This window comes from Gavia stellata, chromosome 3, assembly GCF_030936135.1.
Source record: "Gavia stellata isolate bGavSte3 chromosome 3, bGavSte3.hap2, whole genome shotgun sequence".
Taxonomy (NCBI): domain Eukaryota; kingdom Metazoa; phylum Chordata; class Aves; order Gaviiformes; family Gaviidae; genus Gavia; species Gavia stellata.
The window spans coordinates 26765617-26789647 of NC_082596.1; the positions used below are offsets into that span (position 1 = coordinate 26765617).

Sequence of the window (24031 nt, forward strand, 5' to 3'; positions counted from 1 at the left end):
CCGTTATAGTAATTATACTGGTGATCAACCACAAAAATGTCTAATTTCCTCATTTGCATGCATAATTACTACAGTGCATGTGCAACCAAGACCATTATAGGTGCCTTTGATCAATATCCCTATGACTATAAGCTACCGAAATGAAATAGTTTCTGTACGTAAGTAACATGTGACTTGAAATCAACAGACGATTCTTTGTTATTCTGGGTACCTTTTATAAATGCTGTTGTTCTGGTCTTTTGATTAGTTTCAAATAAAAAGCCCCAAATGAAAAAGAAATTGATTCTTCTGTCTGTCCTAGTAGCAGCCGTTTCCTCTGCAGTTACGATCAACGTTCATAACTGGAAGAAAAATACTTGGAAAGCATAAGTCCCAGATGATTCATTTCTTCATAATTCTTAGTCTCCTGCCTGTTATGAATGGATCCACAACTGCCTTAGACCTCTGGCTCCTTATTCCCTGTAACAATACTTTCTCCTTCCTCTAGCCTTTAGCACAAGAAAAGGAAATGAAGCACAGCATCAAGGAAAAAGAGAGAGCAAAGGAGAGGTAATTCCTCCTGTGCCTCCCATCTCAGAGGGCCCCAACAGCAGAAGGAACAAAAGCAATAGGAAGGAGAATATTTCTTCCTGCGGCTGCTTGAACTGTCACTCCTGTCACCACTGTTTTCCCAAATTTGCTTCTTTCTGCATTCCCATAGAACCTCAGCCTGCGAGCATGGGGTACTGGTCTGCATCAGTAGACTCTGAATTAGGTAAGCTTCGCACTTCCTTGTTGGTCTTCTGAGTAAATCAGGTTACCTTTGTAGTCACAGGGATAAATGCTTATTAAAAACTGAAGGCTGGAAGCATATAAGTTTAATTGAGGGTCTAGTGGAGCTTAAAGAATTGTAGTTAAAATTTTATGATAGTGATACGAGAGAAATAATCTTGACTGTTGGTGCCCAGGATAACTTCAACCGGTTACAGGTGGGAAGAGTAGAGGAAGCAAGTCTTCTGTTTACAAACTGAGGAAAAATACAGACGGTGAAAATAAAAGTTGTCAATATGGAGTTCCCCAATACTTTTCCTCTTCCAGTTGTTTTCTAGAGAAGAGAGCACTGTAAGTGCTTGTTCTGTTGGGAATTTTTGCGTGCAATGAAAATGATGATTCCTGAATAAGTGGCCTCTGTTTCTGTACAGTCCTTGGCTTTCAGCTGTATTTTTCAGTTTGAGTACATCGATCTGTTTTTGTGTAGCTGGAAACACTTCCCTGAGTTTACAAGAGTCAAAATATTGGCTTTCATAAATAAATAAGGATTTTATTTGTTCTCCTTCTCAGAAATGGGAAACAGCACTAAATTCTCTGCACTTGTCTTATAATTTGGAAATGCATGGTATGTATTGGCATGGTATTTTTATTTCGAGGACTAGAACCAGAGGAATTTCCAGTCTTTGAAAGCTTGCAGTCCTTTCTGAACTGACAGGCAAAGTCAAAAAGGCAAAAATAGGACTCTGGGTAGAGCAAAGTCTCCCTTGTATTCTTGATATTGGAAGGGGAAGTATGCAAATAAGTAAAGAAATAAAACACACCAGCCTCGTCAGAAATGTCTCCCTATAATCAGCGTTCTTCCACGTTTGGTTGTCTCATTTCTTAGTGGAAGGCCTTTCATTCTTATCTGCTGGCAGCACCTCTAGTTCAGAGATCTCTCATGTTTCTTGTTTCCTTTGTTCTCATTTGTGTTTCTTTTGTTTTTTTGGGGAGCTTGTGGTCAGGGGAGACATCTCTTCGAGTCTCCCCTGGAGCTTGCTTGTTTCTTTACCAGTGACATGACATTTATTTCCTTTCACTACAGAAATGTTTCCTCCTTCACTGACACTATTTTGCTCTGTCAGTGCAGTATGGTGCTGACTATATATTATACCTCTCCATGCTGGTGGATCTGCATTTCTTTCTCACCCCACATCTGCTTTATACTATCAGGTTATCTGTCTGAGTCAGATCTCTCACTTCTCAGTGCCTGTTCCTGTTTTTTTCCATGTATTTCTAATGTGGGTACATGCAGCACAGTTATAGCTAGTCCTTCTGGACCTTGAAGTACTATGGACTTTTACTGTTCCAGCAAACAATATTTCGTTATCATGTATGAAAGGGATGGTAGGAAGCCCTTCCCTTCTTCACCCTGTTCTTATCCTCTTATTCCCTTCGCTACATCTGGCAGTGCCATTCCCTGTCTGCATGTTTATGATGTACGTAGTACAAGCAGAGTAATTTTAGGCAAGGACAAATTTCTACCATATGTTCATGTCATTCTGCTAAGATAACTGAAATAAACAGGATCCAGGAGTAATTTAATTCCCAACATCTAATGGACTTATGTTTAGGATTAGAGTAAAAAAACTGTAACTGTGATAACTTTGTGATAATTCTGATAGCATCTTGTGTAACTTCATCTATCTGAGTAATTGTCTAATGACCAGTCTGTAATTTTGTTGGCTGCTCCCTAATTATCTTGCTTTTTTTTGTCTTTCCCCGCTTCCCCCTGTTAGTTTTTGACTCCTGTGGTATCACCTCAGTTGATGTGCTTGCCTTAGGTCGGAATTCTTACCAGGTAAAAATGGTAGGAGAGAGATGTACTCCAAGACCAGGAGAGATTACTTATAGCTAATCTTGCTTGTCATACTCCTGTTTTCTAACGTTTTCCACCTCACTAGCTTCAATTCCTTTATTTCATTTATATTTCTACACATCTTCTGGCTTGGGATTTTTTCCCCCATACAATGAAAATGCATAGACTAGAGCTTGCACACTATCTTCTTTAGGCAGACTTTGTGTCCATTGGATTTCCAATAGGCAAAGCCATTACGTTGCTTATAATTAAAAAAGAGTTGTTTCTAAGTGGGAGGAGCAAGAGGGGAATTGTGGTACCCAGGCTGGCTGGCTAAGCTGTCTTTTAAAATTTCTTGTATCTTATTTTAAAGTGCTTTATGATGGTTCCATATGAATTTTAACTTTGGTAAAATCATAAAAAGGTTACTCAGGAAGATGATAAAGTGTTGTTTTCTTAGCATGTTGGTTACTTTTCTGTTTTGCACATGAAAATAAGGAGAAGCCTTTAAAAAGAATTCCTTTTAGCATTTTTCAAGGTTTTAAAATACGTGAAATGTAGCTTCTCAGTGTGCATTCCTAACAAGTCATGCTTTTATTCTGTTTTTAAATACCCAGGTCTTAAATAATTTGCAAAATCTCATTGTCTAAGTCTTAGATTAAAAAAAAAAAGTGTTCTGTTTACAGTATTTAAAATAATAGTCTGTTAGCTGGGTGTGCAACACATGACTAAATTTCAGTCATTCTGTGACCTATGTTTCTGTGGTTTATCTCTGCTAAAAATGAAAGTGTTCACTGTGATGTCGGCCAAGTTCCCTGTGTAGTGATGGTTGCTCTTAAATGGCATCCAATTAGTCTGGGCAAAGTTTCCTCCATAATAAAGATACAATTTCCTGAAGTTTTATTGAAGACTAGCTAACAAAATTAGTCTCTGTGAATTCTTTCTCATAAAGTCTACAGTTGTTCAGTGGTGAAGTAGTTGAAAACCTTGCTTGTGATTTGTGTGTAAGGGGGGTGGATGAGGATCAGAGAACCCAAGGAGAGCTCAGCCGTCTGCAGGCATTGGCATTCCCCACTGTCTCTGCCTTTCTTCCGTGCTATGGGATTTCACACTATTTTATTGTAGTGATTACACAGAACGATTTGTTGATCTATCCAAACATCCCTGAGTGAACATAACACCTTCTTGACTCTGTATTATTCACAAAAGAAGAATGTAATATAATTTTCATTGAATACATGATCAGCAGTTATTCCACATGATTTATGATTTCTATTTGCTGTTTAGCAAAACTGCAGACTTGAAAAACCCTACTTACTTTTTTTGTATTTTACATATGCAAATATAATTTTTTAAAAAAGGTGTCATTGTTTCTTGGCCATTTCCTGTTGGCTCTTGATTTTCATCTATAGTTAGCATAATCACAATAATCAGCATAATTTACCATAAATGTCAGCTAAAAAAATAATTCCTGTGGATTATGGTGCCCTTCCATACTCAGTTGATGGCAGGACCTAGTTTGGTTAAGGCTCAGTCATTTTGTTTACAGTATTCTGTGTGTCGCCATTTGCTTACTTGGAATGTCTTTGTATGATCCTTGTCTGTATTGCTAATGTTTTCTCACAGATGTCTCTTTTTAAAGCTCAGAACTTTCTGCCTGCTTGAAATAAGTAAATCAATTTATAGATTACCAATTTTTTTTTTCTTCTTGCTTTAATTTAATAGTGAAGCAATAGAACAAAATGTTTATCTAGCTTGGGGATGGGGAGGAGGGATTTTGGACTGCCTGTGGTTCCTTACTACAACATTATTTGTTTCCTCTTGTATCAGATAAAATCTGTTGCAGTAGTCACGAGTTGTATCTATTATTAATAACTGAAGATGTCATGTGAAACAAAGTAATTTATCATAACTCAGCAGCAGTTTGCTGGTAAATTTTACTTAGCACACTTGTCGATACTATTAAGAATACCATTTTGTGGAGTCGAAACATTTATGTGTGGCATATACCAGAAATACAGAGTTAAAATTGGATGTGTATAACATCACTATTACTATTGATACATTCTCTGTCCTAATATGTAATTCACTTAGGGATGCATTTGTAAGCAAAAAAAATATTTATTTTTGACTTGTAAACTCTGCAGGTTTCATCCAGGTGATGTTTGCATTGTGTTGCATTGTAAGGAAGCTTTGGCAGTAGGTTGTACATCATGACGGATGTTCAGGTGACATTAGTAGCATCAACTGTCAGTTTGGCCAAACCACTTTATGCTGGGTTACCTCCTCTCAGGCTATAATGCGTGTGTTCTGTATATGCATTGGTGTTTGTTTATGTCTCATTTTTTTTCTGCATAACAGATTGCGAGGAGAATACTCTGTTTCGGATATATTGAATTTTTATCATCTTCCCTTTGTAGGGTTCTAGTTTCCCTGTGCTTTTGAAAAAGTAATTGAAATTTGGCATCAAGCTGGTTTTCGGCCATTGCTATAAAACTTCACTCAAGTTTGTATAATTCATAAGTCATTGGCAAACACAGAATTTGGTCATGTTCAGTACAAGTTTGTTATACTTCAGATATAGTCCCTAATAACTGAATTCTTAGGAGAGCCTGTCCAACCTGGGCCCATTGCACTGTTGAGAGCAGAACAGGGATTTCTCGGCTGAGAACACCTTGAACGAAAGCAAGAAAATGTGTCCCTAGTTTTGCTGCTAGCAGGCCAGGCAGCCTCAGTGAGGAAGCCTCTTTGTTTAGATCCGGAGAGGGTGACAGATGACAGCAAGGATTTCGAGCACAACTGCCTGCCTTTCAGGGTGGTAAGGATTTCAAAGCTGTTGGACTGTACAGCTGGATAGGTAATGGCCCAGGTCTTCTGCAAAAAGACCAGCAATAGCCTGGAAAATACGGTTTGTAGCTCTGTGATTCTGAGTGCTGCATAGTGTGTGTGCAGAAGAGGACTGAACTAAGCTTGCTTAGGGAATTTAGCCATTGCTGTTTGTTACAATTTCTGCTAGATAAAATCTGTTCCCTTCAGAAGAGTTTTTGTTATATAACTGTATGTGCTAATTTGCTGTAGTTGAGTTTTGAAAATACACGATTCCTAAGTGAACTTCCAAGGCGGTGCTAAAGATGTTTTTCAACAGTCCAGAAGTTAAATATATTTTGAGAGTTTCAGATACTTTAGGTCTGAGGATATAGTGGCCATCTGTAAAGATTGTTTTCAGATGAAATATAGTAGACATAAATTTGATCTTTTTTTAAATCTCATCCTTCCCTGATGGATATGCACATGTACATACGTACGTACACACACACACATACATAACCAATGAGATATACATACGGTAAGTTGATGAGAAGAGCTGCGCATGCTGCACAGGCTTTCGAGCGACATCAAGAGTTGAAGCAGTCCCTTGGGAATAGCAAGTGGACCCAGTCTGCTGATGGAAAGCTGCCACATCTCCATGTCTTCTAGCGTTTCCTTAGATAAGTGGTCAGCTCGGGACCAAAAATAGGCAGGGTTGACACAGATTAGACTCTGTTAAAGGCATCCTGAATTTACGGCTCCCTGCATGGAATCATCTTATTAATTTGCATTGGAATTTCTATGCAGTTGTATTCAATTTTCTTACATCCAGAACCAGCAAAGGCAGCACAGTAAGCATCGCTTACCTCCACAAGGATGAATTTCTCCTCTTCCCTCCTCCCTCATCTCCCCTGTTCCAGTTTTGCTTTCCTAGTAAGAATTACAGCTAGAACTCTAGGTTTTTGTGCTTGGGTGATAAATATTACTTTTCTGCTTGGAGTACTGAATGGATTACATTTATGTACATCAAAGTTATGTAACTTGATTTGGAAAGATTACTCTTTCCCTTTCCAAGTATTTCGTCAGCCACTCCGCGAGTAATCATTGCTGCATAACACATGAAAATTCTCAAAAATATGACTCATCCTTTGTGTGCCTCTTTCCAGTGTAATGTCATAAATTTTAAACAGTCCTGTTTAAATAATTTAGGATAGGAATATATTGTGTTTCATGCTTATGACAGTGGGCATAAATTTTATTGATGGTTTTTATTTTAAGGACTCTTTATTATAATCCAGGGAAATCAAATATGGCCATTAACAAACACAAACAGTACATTAAAAATGTTTTTCCTTCCAGTATGTGCTAAAACAGATGTTAATACGAAGGATACGTAATCTTAATAAATCCTTTTCTGCCTGCTTGCTTTTTGTTACAGATCTAAAAGTCTTTGCATTTTAGGAACAGATATTTTGTACAGTACAGAAATACAGTTTTATTTCTAATAAAAAACAGTAGCAAATGCTTAAGAGAATGTCAAACGGTATATTTTCAAAGTACAAATATGGATTTAGCTGTGTTCCTTCTATTAATATTTAAATACAAAAGTATGCATACTTACATCTCTGCAAGCTGCTTCAAAAATTGACTGCTTTTTGAGATGGCTGCAATTAGCCTGTGATTGTGTAATAATCTAATACCTACTTCTTAATAATTTGGATTTTTTTGGTAATGTAAATATTTGGAATTTTTCCACTTATGTCCTATTTAGACTATCATTTATTGCAACAACATTCAATATTTACAGAACCCAAGTATAGATGTTGCTTTTTGACATGACTTTTGCGTTTATTTTTTGAAGTAAAAGAGCCTTTACTTGACAAATTAATCAAAAAAACAACTTTTGGTGTGGATGGCAACATTAAGAAGTGTAGTAGACAGTCAACTTGGATGGCATTTGACTGGTTCCAATGTTTTACCAGGCTGATCTGGCTCACTGCACCAAATGATGCCTGCAGTCTTTCAGAATTCTCAATGATGCTGCTTTTTCCTTTGATAATAGGACTTGCCTGTCTATTTCTGTGGACTTGACAGAAGCTTTCAGCTTAGTTCATTAAATTTTTACAGTGGAAGCTGCAGTCAGTTGGATTTTTAGACAGTTGAGAAGTTTAGGAAGTATAGTTTTCTACCATGGAGCTGTAATTTTGAAAGTATATGCTCTCCATCCTCCCTTCTCTGCAGTTGATACCCTTACAAGGTAAATGTTTCATTAAATGGTGATGAGAGGATTGTTCCTACTTGTTCAAATTAAGTACATCTACAATCTACATTATTTTATGTAGAGGTTCGTATTTGAGAAGAAAACTAAGGTTACAAACTCAAGTGCCCCAAAACTTGCAAATACACACAATCTGAATCCAGCCTTCTCATGCTGTTGCGTATAGTCATTAATTACATGATTATGGATTATATTTCTGTAGGCTTCCTTGCCAATTTCAGTTTACAGAATGGACTATGTCCACTTAGTGAGCCACTATTCAGTATTTTCTTTCCACCTCTTTGTTCAGTTATAGACTTATGCCTTGTTTTCAGCACACTATTCAAACTATTTTGAATTAATTACCTAATGTTTTTTTTCTCTGGTGCCCATCATGATAACATCTGAGTGCTTCACAGATGTAATTACGTTTCACAACATCCTTGTGAGATAAGAGGTTGGTATAATCTCTGCTTTCTAGGAGATAAAGCGGGAGTTGAGGCACAGAGAGAATAAAAGCAAAAAGCCCCATTATTAATGAAGGTGCAAACTGAATCAGCTAGGACTGCATTATCTCAGTGATGTAGTATACCATACAGTTAATCTTTCCAAACCACAACTTCCAGTTGCAGCCCTGAGTGTTCACTATTGCTACAAATGAGACTGAATCACAAGTCAGGCACTCAGACAAATGTTTCGTGCTGAAAAGTTGGGGTTAAATGACTTTCCTTACACTGTAGAGGAACTCTAGAAGACATGCAAGTAAAATCCAGTTCTCTAAGGCACTATTCAGCTTACTTAACCATAAGAGTGGTCCTTGCAGTCTCAGCCTCCTTCATCACATACCTTCTGCAGTTTGCAACAAAGCAGCTTGAGGGATCCTGTAGGCAGCAGCAGCCTCTTTTTTCCTGCCGCTGCCAAGCAGTCCAGTTCTCTGCACTGAATGAGCAAGAGGTCCCGTGACAATGTAGTACAGCATGTTTTCTGTAAAGACTTTGTCATTAATGCATATGCACAATGGGACAGATATGGTCACTGGAACCGTCTTATTTTTGACATCTCCAAACTTTGCTGGACTTCACAATCTTAAAACTATTCACTTAATAGAAGCTGGGTTTTGGGGGTGGGGGGTGGGTGGGTGACATAGTTTTGTACCATGGTTGTAGATGTTAATCTTTTGGCTTTTAGAGCAAATTAACATTTCTAAACAGATTATTCCATCCAATTTGATGTTTTCATCTATGTAAGACAAGTTTGGAACTCCTATCTTTACCCTTTGGGGTAATAAAGTGAATTACTGCATTAGGAGGTCAGTGAATTCAGTGTAGACCATTAGTATAGTAGCATGCAGTGTTTTTGCCAGTGAGTTTTGCACGTGTTTGCTGACAGCAAAGAAACTGAAAGACAAAATTTTTCAGGTTGATGAGCAGAAGGTACCAAGGGGACTTGGGGGAAAACGATATGATGATCCAAGCTTTAGCTCCTGCTTTGCCTTCACCGACTTGTTCACTAGCAATTATTTGTCCAATTCTGGGTCCTCCACCAGTCCTAAACTGAGAATTGATTTGGATTTGTCTTGCAGGGTGCGATCAGTCAAACAGATCCAGTTCAAAAGCTTAATTGCCTCCATCTCTTACATTGCACCTAAATCTCCTCTTGCAGCCCTACCCGCCTGAAGAGCAGCTACTGAATCTGATTCTGTAAAATTATATGGAACAGTGTAACAATTATAGTAGTTTTAAGTTGACTACCTTGAGGACTACCTTGGTCGTCTTAAAAATTGAATTAGGGAAAAAGTTAAACTAGAAGGATGGGGAAGAGGAGTGGGCCCTGTTTACCAGGAGGTTGAGTTGCTCCGAGTGCCCTTCTGGGCTCACCTGCTTGCCATTTTTTATGTTGCAATGCCATGTTGTCCTTAGCTGGTTTCTTCCATTGTCATTTTTCACTTTATTTTCCCTGTCACTGCCTAATCAGCTCCTGTTCTCCTTTCTTTCTCCCAAGTCTTCCCTTGATTTCCCTCGATGGCTTCCAGCCGTATGTTTTTTAGTGATCCTTGAATTTTGAGGGTCAGAGATGAGGGGCAGTAAGTTTTTCTTGCACCAGTTTCTGCTCAGAAAATCCCAACTTTCTCTCTGCTCCTTGACTTTTGTACTGGACTTTGATATCAGCCTGCCTCAGTGGTTCTCCCCATCCCTCCTCCTAACATAATGTGTTGTCTTCCTACTCTTTTTACTCCGTGCCTGGTTTCTAGCCTTTCCCTGCGTACTCTGCTTCCAGCTCAGACTTACGGTCTTTTACCTAGTTGGTCAATTTTCCACTGGTTTAACATCAGCCTTCCTTTCCAGCAGTAGTCTTTCTTTTCAGGCTTCTCACAAACTGCTCTTCCTTGTAGCTGGTCCTTGTCCCTGCTGCCATCTTTCCCTGTTTGATGTCAGGAGCGGAGACGGTGTCTCTGAAGGAGAGGGACAAGGAAAAATTCCCTGCTGGCATGCTTGGAAGAGACGCAGCTTTGGTCTGAGCAGTGAGAGCTGTGACTACAGAGAAGGCTATTCTCGGCCTCAGTTAGAGCATGTCCAGTGTATAATCCTCAGGAAATTAAGCTGCAGAGAATGTGCAAACTGCATTTATTCCAAGAGCTTTTAGCTTTCAGGAATGGAAAAAGTTTTACACCAGCCAAAAGAGAACCAAAGTGCTATCTTCTCCCCAGATTTTTAGATTCTTCTCCGGAGTATTGAGTTATTAGAGCTTCTACAAGGAATAATAGTTTATTGTGACTAGAACTGCATTAATCTGTGATTTTTGTTCTCATAAACAGTGATTTTTCTTTCACTGAAAGTTTTTATGGACATTGTGCGTGTGTGTGAATGTGCGTGCTTAAACTGAGACAGCTAGCATGGAAGATGTCATATGGACTGATGAAGGCCTGGCAAAGTTATTAGCTACGTAAAATAAGATCTACTAATAGAGATCCCCATAGTAAGGCACGTTCAGCAATCTAGAAGCTAGTTTGATTGGAGTTTCAGATGAAAGATATGCATATAAAGTGACTTTGACACAGATGTTTAAAAATATTAAAAAATTTTGATCATTTGCCTTTTTGTTTAAAAAAAAAGGGTGTAAAACAGTGATGTGTTTTTCAAAGAAAATATTCCTGCTTTAGGTGAGTTTGCTAATGATGCTGATGTGTGTGAGATGAATTACATACACATTTTGTGTTTGAGAGAGGAGTACGAAGTACTGGGTTGTAATCAAGTGACTCTGAGATGTAACCCCAGCTGTCATTGATTCCTATGGTTTTAGGGCAAGTCGGCTTGACTCTTGCTGGTTGCACTCCTCATAGAAGTCTCATAGAAGTGCTGTAAGAAGAGTTATTACATATTTTTCCATCTTCGAGGCACACTAATATACATTTACATGTGATTTTTGCATTTCAACAGTGCTTTTTATTTAGCAGGTTCAGAGCGGTTGAGGGAAAACTCCCCATCGTTCCATACACGCTTACATCCTGGAATTTCGGGTATGGAGGTGTTGGGTAACTTGACAGGTCCTGTGGTTTCAAAATCACCCCAGCCTAACAGTAGCTGCCACAAAAAAAGGGGCAGCCTCTCACTCTCCTTGTTCCAAAGCACACGTATCCCTTCCCTGCATTGACTGTAGTTGCTGAAGGGATTCATTGAGCTGGCTTAGCTGCAGCTGGTGGATGAAAAGCAGAGGGAGAAAGGGAAGGAAAGGTGAGCTTGTGGGCTTTTGCAGCAGCCTGCCATTGGATGAGGTTAAGCCATCCATTAAACCACACCTCAGGCCAAGGTGTCTAGTGCCCTGCTCACTGGAGCATGCCGCACTCCTTACATACTTACAGTGCTGTAAGCTACAGTGTATAGTCTACTGAAAATGCATGTTTGAGTTACCTTTTGTAGTCTTTGCAGATGCAAAAGTCATGTAGTCAAATGCAGCTGCTTTCTTGGTGCATTGGAAGTAACCTAACACATTTAATCGATGCATTTTCTCTAAATCCTGCTCACCAGAAACTGGTTAAACTAGTTTGCCATTGGAACACTCCCCCGTCCCCTCTCCTGGATCCTGTCCTGCTTTCTGTAAATCATCACCTTCCTGAGGCTGCTGAAACTTTTCCTCATATCAACTAGACTATGGTTTGTATCTTGAAACTTAAGCTCTTGCCTTCTCAATCAGAGAGAGAAAGCTTTGAAAGAAAGAGAAAGAAAACTTTGTGGAAGTTTTTCAAAGCCTTATTAGCCATGTCTTTAAGGTTCCCAAGCCCTTCATTCTGGGAGGAAAGACATGCCACTTGCCAGAGTTTCTTCATGGTTAAAGAAACCAGGCTGGGCAGTTGGTATTTGGGAGAGAAATGAGTGGGCATGATTTCCCAATCTTTCTCTTACTATGGTATACACATAATTTCTGTTACTTATTATTTTTAGTCTAAACTGATTAACAGCAGAGCTCAAAATTTACAATTGCAATTTATCTTCCAGGGTCTCAGCAAACCCAGCTCTGTTTAAGATACTGACTAAGGTCAGTGAGCAGCAAGGGTTTTACTGTTGAAACCATTGCTCTCTGTACCCCTGTATCAAACACTGCACTTAGTCCCTGTGCATACCATACCAGTCTCGTTTCAATTCCTGAAGAGTTCCTGACACTGTGTTTATTGACTTTGGATATTCTGCTATTGCATTGGAATAAATCTGTGAAGTTAAATAGGTGTGATGCTGAATACAAACAAAAAAGGCAAGATAAAAAGAAGGTTGAATGCAAGTACCTAATCAGTATTGTTGGTGAACAGGTTTAGGTCTTCTATTCAAGGGAATTCTGTGGAAGATAATTTTGAGAGGGTGTAATTATTTTTACATAAAAATGTTTAATTTTTAAAAAAAGAAAAACACCTTAACACTTTTAACTAAAACTATGCTGTAGTTATAGGTAAAAGGAGAATAATTTACGTATGTAGCATAGAAACAAATTGTTATTGGACATTTTTATAAACAGAAATTATGATAATTCAGAAGACAAATTGAGGGAAGAAATCTGAGCATTGCAGAGGCTGTTATTTTTCAGTTTTCCCATGGGAACACAGTAGTATTGTATGGAATATTGGTGCCCAGTTTGTTTCTCACTGGGGGCAGGTTGCTTTGGAAATCCTTTTAGGCAAAAGTCACTATTACAAAATGCTAGCAGTTTCTAGCTCTGTTTCTAAAGTATTGGTTTTCTTATTATTTTAGATGAAGTAGGGATAAGAAGAGTTTGAAGAATCAATATTGACCTGAAAATGGCGATTCAGATAACACCAGGCAGTACTCCCTGAGTAAAAAAGCAATGACCATAAAACAGATCTCAGGGGTCACCAAACTCATGTGGGAGGTCAGTGGAGGAGACAAGGAGGTGGTCATTTGTTTATGGATGGCCATCCTTCAAGAGGGAAGAAGAGGGTTCTGCAATGAAACCTCCAGTTCTTGCAGTAACATTTACTTAAAATCTTCATATGAGGAAGAAATTGCTGATTAAACTAAGAGAATCAGCTTGAAAAGCAAAGAGAAAACAATCTTGTATTTATCTTGTTGACTCAGTTTACAGTTAGAAACTTAATATAGAATCAGATTAGTCTTTTGTATTTTTAGTAATGTACAGGTTTTCTCTCCCCGCCCCCCGTCTCTCCTTCGCTCCTCCAAATCTTACCGCTTGTGATTACTGAAGATCCAGTAGAGCCCTTGTACCTTTTTGCAAAACTGCAAGGATTTATTATTGCTCTCTGGCTCGTTTCCCACGTTTCATCTACAAAGAATCTCCTGCATTTCAAAAAGAGATGCGCTGTTCTGTTTTTTCATCCTTCTGTGGTGTGCCAGTGTTCAGTAGCTGCTCTGTTACCCCTTGGAGATGGGGGCATCTGTCACATGAAACACTACAGATGTTGGCTAATGCCCTGAAGAAACATCCACCTATGGAAAATCCTATCTACGTTAGGCACTGTGTTAGCATAGAGTTTTATACAGACAATAAAACTTTTAGAGAGCTTTGGGAAGAAAATTCTATTCAATAAATACAGCATTTTTAATTTAGACAATACCTTTTTAGTAAATGCTAGTCTGAAAAATTGCACTCGTTTTAGGCATGTAACTTACGAGTGTTTCACAGTTTTAAGAATATGTAGACTTGATGTACAAGTGATAAAGTTGCCTCTTTATTGGACCATTTTTGTAAGCAAAAGTTTACTCTTGCCGCTTCTCCTTTAAATACCAGCACACTTGGAAATTTTGGAAAGGTTAGTCTGTGGCATAAGCACTTTTTTGTAACAGATTTGTATATTGTTGAATCCCAGATGGAATCGAAGGAGCAAACCTATTTAAGCCTTTAACCAGCATGCAAGGGTATTTTAATGAAAATTAGTCTGATTCTCCCTTTGAAGCTGTCCATGTGCAGAAAAGCAATGCTACAGATATTCCTTTAGGTAATGCTGGGGACTTGTCTACCATTACTTACGTCAGATTGCCAACTGTTGGAAGCATGTATGTATTCTTCATCGATAGTACAATCAACTGCTATCTGTTCTATTATGATTTCTTAACCTTATTCACTTAAATATTTCCTATTAATATTTACATCTGTGACACTTATAATTAGGTAACTGCTGACAAATCTAAACCAATCTAAGCCTAGTAACAGCATTTGAGTTGCTGCAAACTCAAGAGATGGTTTGTTTCAAGATTTGCGGAATTACTTCTTTTTAAAGGGTATAAGGAAAGGAGTTCAAATAATCTTTTGCATTATTACAGTTGTGGTTATTCTGCAACTTAGTACTGACGACTTCAGCCTCAGATCTGGTTACTGGCCTCCTTTGCTCCCTTTCCTGAGCTCTGTGTTCCTGTCCTTGCTTCCAGAACATTGCCCAGCACTGTCTCACCAGGACCTTGTTTTCATTTTCTCCTATGGTTGCTTCCCTTTTGTTTTTTTGCCAGCCTTTCCTTTTATTCTTTCTCCACTCTCATCATCTTGTATGGCAAATCAGGAGCTTGCTTACTAATGTAGCAAGTAATGCGCTTTTCCTGAAAGTGCATACTTTCCAAAAACAATTTAATGGTTCCTATATCAGGATGAGTCCTTATGTGTTGTTCTGTCTCAGTCCAAACTTACCATAAGCGGCCCAGGGCAGGAAATACACCACTTTGTTTATATAAGATGAAACACATGGATTGTCCTTGATTTGTTTGAAGTGCAAATAACTGTAGACTTCGTCAAGAGAACCTGAGATATTCTTTGTTATTTTTATTTTCCTTTTAGATGCACTGTATTTGCCAACATCAGGGACAGCAAAGGAAGAAGCAGCTCAGGAAGAACCTGACTCCCTTATGAAATATTTCAGTGTTGTGTGGTGTAAGGCATCAAAGAAAAAGCACAAGAAGTGGGAAGGCGATGCTGTTCTTATTACAAAAGGAAAATCAGTAATATTGAAAGATATGGAAGGCAAAGACATTGGAAGAGGTACTGTAGATTTGTATACTTTTGTAAGTGAACAACTGGCTTAAAATTATTGTGCTTTGAATAACAGAGACACAGGTCTTTAGATAATCTAAAGTTCTCCATACCAATGTCAACCACAGGATGAAAAAACAGGGTTGTTTTTTTTTTTTTGGGGGGGAGAGGAAGGGGGAGACCGCAAGAAAGCTTTATCTTTCTTATATGTAAGGCAGATGCATGGGGGAGGCTGGGGCAGGCTGAGTAGCGTTATTCACGGAAACACCAAATGCTAGTCCAAGGAGAGGATTTGGAAATGAACGGCTGTACTAATTCAGCAGAGATGCCAAATGAAGGATGAGTAGTTGATTTTGGTTGCTCACATAATGCATTGGAGAAAGTGTTAAAATTAGGGGAAAATCCACAGGTAAGTTCCTTGTAGATATTCCAGTCATAGTATGGCAATCGGGAAAGTCAGAGGTTGGGTCTGTACTTTTCAGCTAGTCAAACAGCTAAAAATATTATCTTTTTTGGAAAGACAAGCAAACAGGAACATTTTCCAGCCAAGCCAAAGTCAACTGTGTAGCAATTTTTAGTCTTGTAGTTTTCGCAGCAGCTGCTGCTGCAAGACTCAGTTTGGGTTGATATCAGAGTTAAAAATAAGACTTGCAAACTATAGGCTGCAGTCAACTTGAAGCAGTCATTTTTTACTGAAAGAAAAGCAAGAATTAACTTTGCTAACTGAGCCAAAGATATTTTGTAAGGGAGTAGGATTGGACAATGTTGCTACAAAACAAAATTTGATTGATTTTTAGGCCTGAGATGGCTTCTCTGCTCTTTTATTACAATCATGACATTGTGAGCCTCGTTAGGACCAGGCAGTTTTGATTTGCAAATCAGTCTGTGACTTAGAAGTTAACTTGAATTTATTTATAGCAAAGCAGTATATGTACAGACTTGCTTGTTTTTGAAAAAGGCAGAGAGAAAGAGAGTAATGCCTGGAATGCATCAGCCACCACCACCCTGTTGTTCTTGTGTTTTTTTTTTCAAGTCCTGTCTTCTTGAATTAGCAGAAGACACAATAGAAAAGTGAATATTCTGATTTTCACTAGTAAAAGTCTTTTTGCTGTGTTTGATGGTGTCAGGGAGCACAATGATACCAGTGGCGTTGGTGCTAACTTACCCATTCAGAGTTGCTTTCAATGCTCGTTGGTTCTAAGAAAATCATAAATTGACCAATTTAAGCAGTGTAAATTTTAAATTTCTGCAATTATTCTACAAGCCCATTGAGTGAGAAGGAAAGGCTTGGTAGTGTGCTTACCTCCAAAATTGCATTTGAAGTTTACAGTGAATGTGAATTAGCATCTAGGACTATTTTAATGGGAAGAAAAGGGCAAAGGAAGACCTTTTTTTTTTTTTTTTTTTGCTTAGGCATACCATAGCTGGATCTAAAAGGGGCATGTGAACCTAAAACCAGCACAGGCTGTAGCTTGTTTTTGAGGCAGCAGAACATCTTGCTTTTCGCCCCTGCAAATATCCTAATTCCTTAATAATGTATTACAAAGAATTTAGGAAGTGCTCTCTTGTAATTTGCTGTGTGTTGTAGAAACAGTTATTTCTGGCAGCTGCATAAACATTTGAGCTTTGTAGGTTTGCTTTTTGCCTTTTCTAAGTTCCCATCTACCCTTAAAGCCCATCCTGTCTTAGAATTAGACTCTTCAGACTGGAATCCAAAAGATCCTGCACAGGGATACACCTGTATTCAGTAAGCTCGGTTTGAAGCTATGTAGAGGCAGCACCAGAAAACAAAAATGCAGAGCAAAGGAGAGGTCATAAATGCCCTCTCCAGGCACCTCATTTAGGAAGGCACGTGCATTCTCTTGTGTTCTGGCACCTTCAGCTCTTTCCTGAAAGCAAGTGTTCCTCTTTCAAGAACCAAACAAGGATCACTGTGTGCTTTTTGCATGCATTTAGAGGAGGGGAAGAAAAGTATCTCCTTTTCCCTTTTGGCCAGACTATTTAGACTGTGAAAAACCTCAGTAAATTTATTCTTTTAAAGGAATTCAAATCCAGATCTTCACCTTCCAACCCTTTGGGAAAGGCACATTCCTAGAAGCGGGAGACCTGAGCTTTGCGAACAGCTCCCAGCAGTCTTTATATATAGTGTTTGTTGGATAAAACATGTGTAAAACCTTGGGGAGTTTTGCCTCTTTCACAGGCGAGTGCTTTAACTGCTGGTCTATACAGTCATGCTTTTAATTTTTTTGGCCCAACTAAGGACCCAAGCCTGTTTATTCAGAGTGGCAGAAATTCAACAACTGGGGTAAAGAACATTCCTACTTCTAATTTTGAGGTAGAGATGTGGCTTTGACCTTCCTGAGTTAAGAAAAGAAACTATATATGTCTCCTGTTTCTTATGTGAGAGCTTCAACCACTAGAATGCTATTTAAAAGAAGGAACCACCACTCTTTCCTACATCTTTATCTTAAAAGAAAGTGGCAGCTGCAGCTGTATTTTGTAATGAGACTAATAGTGTGCGGTAGCTGCTCTGAGAATGCCCACCCAATAGAGTCCCTAAGGGGGCATAGAAAAATGCATCAGTTCCCTGATAGGTTTTTGAATGAGTAAACTATTGAGTTGATTGATAAATCCTGGCAAAAATCAGGCATATATGTTTCAGAACATATATAGAAGTAAAGATTTCAGATGCATATGAGTCCTTAATTGTAAAAAGCTAATTTAGAATTATTTTAAAAGTATAATATTCTGTCTAGATCAACAGCAAGAGGGGCTAGTGATGTTCATGTCAGGGCACGAAAGGAAGGAAAAAGGACCTAGAATAATCATTAGTTTTGAGCAAGTTTAAGACTAAGGCAAGCTGCTAGATTTTATGATATGGGGCTGGTTTTTGTAAATTCCCTTAAATGGGAATTAATTAGAACTGATTGTGGATGATGATGATAGAATGTTTGTTTGCATATTCTGGTATCTAATTCTGATTATTAGCACTGAAATGTCAAGCTCTGTTAAGGAGGGAAAGGCTTTATGAGTTCATACATGTAACAATTCAAATGCTTAAGAACCAAATACTTGTTGACAGTTTTGTTTTTTCTTCCTGCAGATGAGTACAGATGTTAAGGAAGAAGTATTTGCTGTGTTGTCCTAATTGCTAAATTTTTATATTATTTTAGGTACTGGATATAAATCTAAAGAGCTAGACAGTCTTGATGAAGGCCAGACACTGATGGTTGGAGGAAAAGAAATTGAAGTGATGGGTGTAATTTCAGCAGATGACTTCAGCAGTGGCAGATGTTTTCAGGCTGGAATAGGGACTCATGACACAGTCCCAACTGCTTTATCTCAAACTAATATGAAACCATTCTGTAAACCATTCAAAAGTGTCTGTCAATCCAATACTAAAGAGAATATGCTCAAAGATTCTCAGAGCTACAAACCTCGCCATGATCCAAATGCTTCAAGTAAGATTCAGATTTTTTTAAGTTTCTTTAAACATCCTCTGGCTCTCAAAGAAAGTTGAATGTGTAACCAAAATTTTCATGTTCCGCAATGTATTACTAAAGTATTTCTGACATACAGTACTACTGTTTCTATCAATATCATGTTAGGATTTTATCATGTGTGTTTCTAGCGAGTAAAATGCTCTGCACTGCATAAAGTTTCTCACAGTTGTTACAGATGGCTGTAGAAACAATTTAGAGTGGTTTCTGAGAGTTTTGCCAAGAAAAATGAGTATATAGATCAGAGAAACATTCTGACACATGCTAAAAGTTCTAGATGAGTTCCAGCTTCCCCCTGGGGTCAGTGAAGCACTGACATAATATGGCAGCACAGTAGTTACAGTCGAGGATCAGTAATAGAGAGGTTAAGTCAGATTCAAAGAATTGCTTCTGACAGCGCCTGATCCTTCACAGCCGGCAAGTGTAACTACACTGCCCAAACTCAACCAGATACATTTTGGAATAAAAATTTTGTTTTATAATGCTGGAAGTACCATGTGCTGAAGAGCCATGAGGTTCACACATTGCATAAAACCAGGCTGGTTAAGCAGTTGTGTAAGAGGGATCCTGTAAACATTTGATAGCTGCAGGAAGCGGTGTTGCTTATCTAAACAAGTACTCTTGTCTGTCAATAACAAACCATTTAGGAGCTATATTCTGCTGATGGCTTTATCTTTCAGATGGAACATAAAAATGGGTTTAAAAAAGTGTTACTAAACAGAGCAATGCATATTTAAAAAAAATACAAGTTTGTTCTACATTCTTACTATAGTTATACCTCCATCCTACTTCTTACCCCATATCCTGATACTATGGGACTTTTCAAAGCTGCTACCTGGCTGTAAATAAACTATGGCCCTTTTGTAAAAGCAGCCTTATTACCACCAGTTTCTGGTCTGAGTTCAGCTTGATTATGTTGTATCTAAGAGTGTTCCTTCCTGTGGTTGCAAGATGATACTACATAAGCTTTCTAACCTAAAATCTGGCAAAGTCCTTATATATTCAACACTGAGATTAACTTCTTTGTTGTTTTTGCACTAGGCTGTCAAAAAGCTATGGTTTATTCTAGTTCTTTGTCTCCTGTGATTTTTCTTCTGGTGCATTTGAGTACGTCCTATGAGATTTCCTTAAACTGCCTGATACGGAGAGCCCTCAACACATCAGTAGGTTGGACTCTCAGCCATTAGTGTTGCTTACACAGAAGAATCATGTAGTTTATTTAACGCCTTGTTGCATAAGCTCTTTCAAAAGTAATGGAGATACTTTCCTAGACCAGGACCTTGGGACTGGAGCATTCAGAGGTTTTCATGTTGAGGTCTATGCCAATAGTCGATTAAAATGCTGCGTCTTCAAAATGGAAAGCCATTTATCCTTGTGCTCAGCGGAACAGAGCATAGTGACAAAGATGTAAAGCCACGTCTTCTACATATGATTTCTAAGCTTTTAGTCCATTGCTTATCTAATCCTTGTTTCTTCCCCATCTCTGAGGCTGCAAAATTTTGTCAGAAAAGTTATCTTTTTGTCACCTCTGGCTTTTTATATACAGGTATGCAATTTGATGTAATCTATCAGAACTCAGCCCTTTGTCAGTAGGAAACAAAATCTCCCTGAATGACACAAGCTGTCAACCAACCTATTCCCATGAATAAATTATCTGTATAGACCTACTCTAGTGATATAACAATACCAGCAGCTATAAATTGCTCATTCTGTCCTCTGACAATACAACTTTCAGTGAGGATGTGTAGCGTCAATATAAGCAACCCAGTATGGACATTGTTTAGCAAAATTATGAAGTTAGAGTTTGTAAAAAAATTATGGCAAGCGAAACTGTTATTTAGATGCAGCCAAAGGATATATCCCAATACTTCATGTTCTCTTTGCCTCTGTATGTCTTCAAACCTGTCAACTTCTTTTATTTATGCACTGTGGCAGCCTTTGTCAGCTCACTCTCAGTCCTTCCCTATTTTTTTTTAACAAATCATTGTTTTTTTATCTCTCTTTCTCAGGCAGAGAGGTCTTTCTGGGCAGCTACAAGAATAACCCCTTGAAATTTAGTGTCTAGATGTTATGTAGGTCATTGTTTATGTTATTTTTCTTAAACTTTCCTTTAAGAAGCCTTTTAGAACTTCTGATTTAACTGTATGCATTCAAAGTCATCTTGCAACATTTATTAGGTAGGCAGTTTCACCTCTCATAAAAAAAACACTCAGATTTCTCAGTTTGTCACCTTTACCTTTGACAAAAGTGCAAACTATTTGGGAAACCTCTGTAAAAGGATTTTTTATTTAGAAGGCTATCTAGATGCTTTGTTGGTAAATTAATTTTCTGTCTGAGAATGGTCAATATATTAAACAGTATTTTTAGCAGTCATTAAATCATTGAATTTATTCTGTAGCTGATTTAGAGAAATAACACCCTTTGCTAACAGATTAAAAATAATGTTTTTTGTGTAATACTTGCATGTGCTTTGAACTTCAAGATTCTCTAGTTATGCCAAGACCAAATGCAATTCATCAGTGGACATTCAATAAGGCTGGTTTACCTGTGGTGGATGTAGTTGTGGATCCTTACATTGCAAATAATCTCCGACCGCATCAGAAAGAAGGAATTATATTTCTATATGAATGTGTAATGGGAATGAGGTAAGACGGTAATTTTCTTTTTGGCTTTCACTACCTGTAATATTTTCATGCACATGTTTGAAATTGGACAATTTGAATGGGAAGATTTGAGCAATTGTTTGATTAATTGATATTAGTAATTTTCCCCCAGTAAAGATTGCACAAGTTTTTTCTGACCTGTATGTAGCATCATGCTTGCTGTGACTTTGTCAGATGTGAGGAGAAGCTAGTGCACCAAAAGGCCTATCAGTTCTACTGCAAATACCAAGTCTTGTCAACATGGATACAATCTAAACCATGCTAAAGCACACTGCTTTCTGGGATTTATAATTAATATAATTTGTAATTATTCATATAATTTATAATTCAGGCATTAGGAATAAAGAAGCTGTTATACCAATCTGTTGAAAAAATTACAGTACTATTTTCAAAAGTGTTTTCTCAAGTCATAGATTCCTTAAGATATATACAAGTATTAAAAATATTAGATAATATTTTCAATGCTAAAAGAAGATTTAAAGTATTTGGTTTTGGAGGACTAATACATTAATCTAGAAAATGAGGAATTTCACTCTAAAGTCTTCTGGTATAACTGAATGAAAACCTACAGTAGATCATAAGTATAAATAGGTTCTTTATACTTCAGAAAACAACCACAAGAAGCAATTCCCTGAACCAGTTGTAAATAGTTATAGATATGTCTTTTAAAATGTTACCACTGCCTAATTATATCTTACAGAGTTAGTGGCAGATTTGGAGCTATTCTTGCTGATGAAATGGGCTTAGGAAAAACATTGCAATGCATTGCACTTGTCTGGACTCTTCTGCGTCAAGGGGTCTATGGATGCAAACCTGTACTAAAACGAGCACTAATTGTCACCCCTGGCAGTCTGGTAAAAAACTGGAAAAAAGAATTTCAGAAATGGTTGGGAAGTGAAAGGATCAGAGTCTTTACAGTTGATCAGGTAAGATTTATTTCCAAATAGGGATTAGGTCATATTTGGCTCAGAATATAGGACTTGTGATTTTTTTTTTTTTCCCTCTTTTTTTTTTCTTTTTAACCAGAGACTAAAACTAGTAGTTCTCTATTAATACTTATTTGTAATACTTTATTTCTTCTTCAGGTAATTGTCTATATGGGCATTTAGCTGTCAGTAACCAGGTCATAACTCAAGCTCACCTGCCTGTGTAGCATATGTCTGTCTTATCTATCCTCAGGCTTCACCTTTGAAGATGTAGAAGGTGACATACTCCTCTGTGTGCCTCTTCAGTTTAAGGAAGAGCTTTCTGTTGTCTATCAAAGTGCACACCTTCTCTGTTTTATGTGTCAGAGCATCTACCTTGACTGACTTGTGCTCTGTTTCTGTGGTAGTTGCTTTTGTTCTGTACTGAAAACTTTTTCCTCTTTGTTTCGTCTGTCTGTTTCAGGTTACTTCAGAAGGTTATTCCCTTTACTGTCACTGTCAAGAATTAGATTTATGTAGGGATGATTTAAAGTCTCACAAGTTACCAAGGCTAGAGGCTCAGTGTTAGATAATGTGAATATCTCTTGTCTCTAGAAGAAAGCAGACAAGTACAAATATTAATAAAAAAGCTGATGATGCTTATCCCTGTCCCTCCTGTAGTGGAGCTGTTCCCACTGGTAATGACACTCCCAGGTTCCTGTAGGGCCTGTATGAATCCCATGTGCTGATGAAGTATTCCATCTTTTAATCTCCTTGGTATACCTTTAGGGTTTTGTCTTTGGTTTTGAAACACAGAAATATCTCCATTCTTTACTGCAAAGACTAAAAGTTCTAGCACAGATTCCGTGCTTCAGTGATCTTTATTGACCACATCAGACAGGACAGCGCCTGGCAAAGTAAAAGACAGGGGAGTTCAAGGAGTGAGGCTGTAGTTTCACTGATTGAGAGCTTTCTCTGGAGGAGAGCCACATCTTGCTCTGGTTATCCACTACGGCTTTCTTGCCGTGTATATTTTCCCGTTAAGCATGGCTCAATTTCTTAGTCAGAGAGTTGGGTCCCCTCAGGAGCAGCATTCGTGAAGCCGTGGAGACTTGCTATGCCTTTGTTAACACTTCTGAAGCTTTCAAATTCAGCTCTGTTTTTTATAATTAACCATCCAGTATTTCTTTTCCTAAGACTTCTGGTCCTCATGTCCATATGGAGTGGGCATTCATAGCAGAAAGGATAGAGAAGTTGTTTAGCAAACTGTAGTTTTTGTATGTACATTCAGCAGTCTGCCATACCCCTACTTTTTCCTTGTTTCTATATATTTGAATTGTGCCAGTGGGAGGAAGTAGAGACCTTATAGTATCGGTATTGGTGCTTGCAACGAAAATAAATAAATTATTTTTTAATTTAATAGTTCCATACAAGTAGATTGAAGAAGTAAATAGTACTTCATTCTAAAGATGACCCGATTCTTATATCAACCAGATGTGCTTTTAGTTTCTTGCATTATCCTTATTGTCTGTATGGAAGAGTAAATATTTCAGATGAAATGGAGTTTTTCAAACTGTTTTTAAACTCTTTTCTAGAGTGTGCAGAATTTTGTAGCACTAATTATTTCTTTGAATTCCACTCATTATTGTCAAACCCTTGAAATTACTGAACCTACTCGTCTTCCACTGGGAACAATCCACATGTAATAGGTGCTCTTTGCATCATTTGCTTTTCTTAGTTACTTGTTTCAAGATGTGGAAATGAAGCAAACTGACTTCTCAGGAACTGTAATGTAATATAGGTTAGGATGAGAAATATGGAAGTTTCTA

At 38.0% G+C, this 24031-nt stretch overlaps 1 protein-coding gene across 1 annotated transcript in view; it reads left to right on the forward strand.

Annotated features, from left to right (window-relative positions):
• Nucleotides 1–24031, forward strand: part of RAD54B (RAD54 homolog B) — a 62263-nt gene that overhangs the window by 24112 nt on the left and 14120 nt on the right. The window contains exons 3-6 of the mRNA XM_059836278.1: nucleotides 14943–15143; nucleotides 18308–18595; nucleotides 21117–21279; nucleotides 21998–22223. Of these exons, the coding sequence (XP_059692261.1) occupies nucleotides 14943–15143; nucleotides 18308–18595; nucleotides 21117–21279; nucleotides 21998–22223 (878 nt within the window). The remainder of the gene's footprint in view (nucleotides 1–14942; nucleotides 15144–18307; nucleotides 18596–21116; nucleotides 21280–21997; nucleotides 22224–24031) is intronic.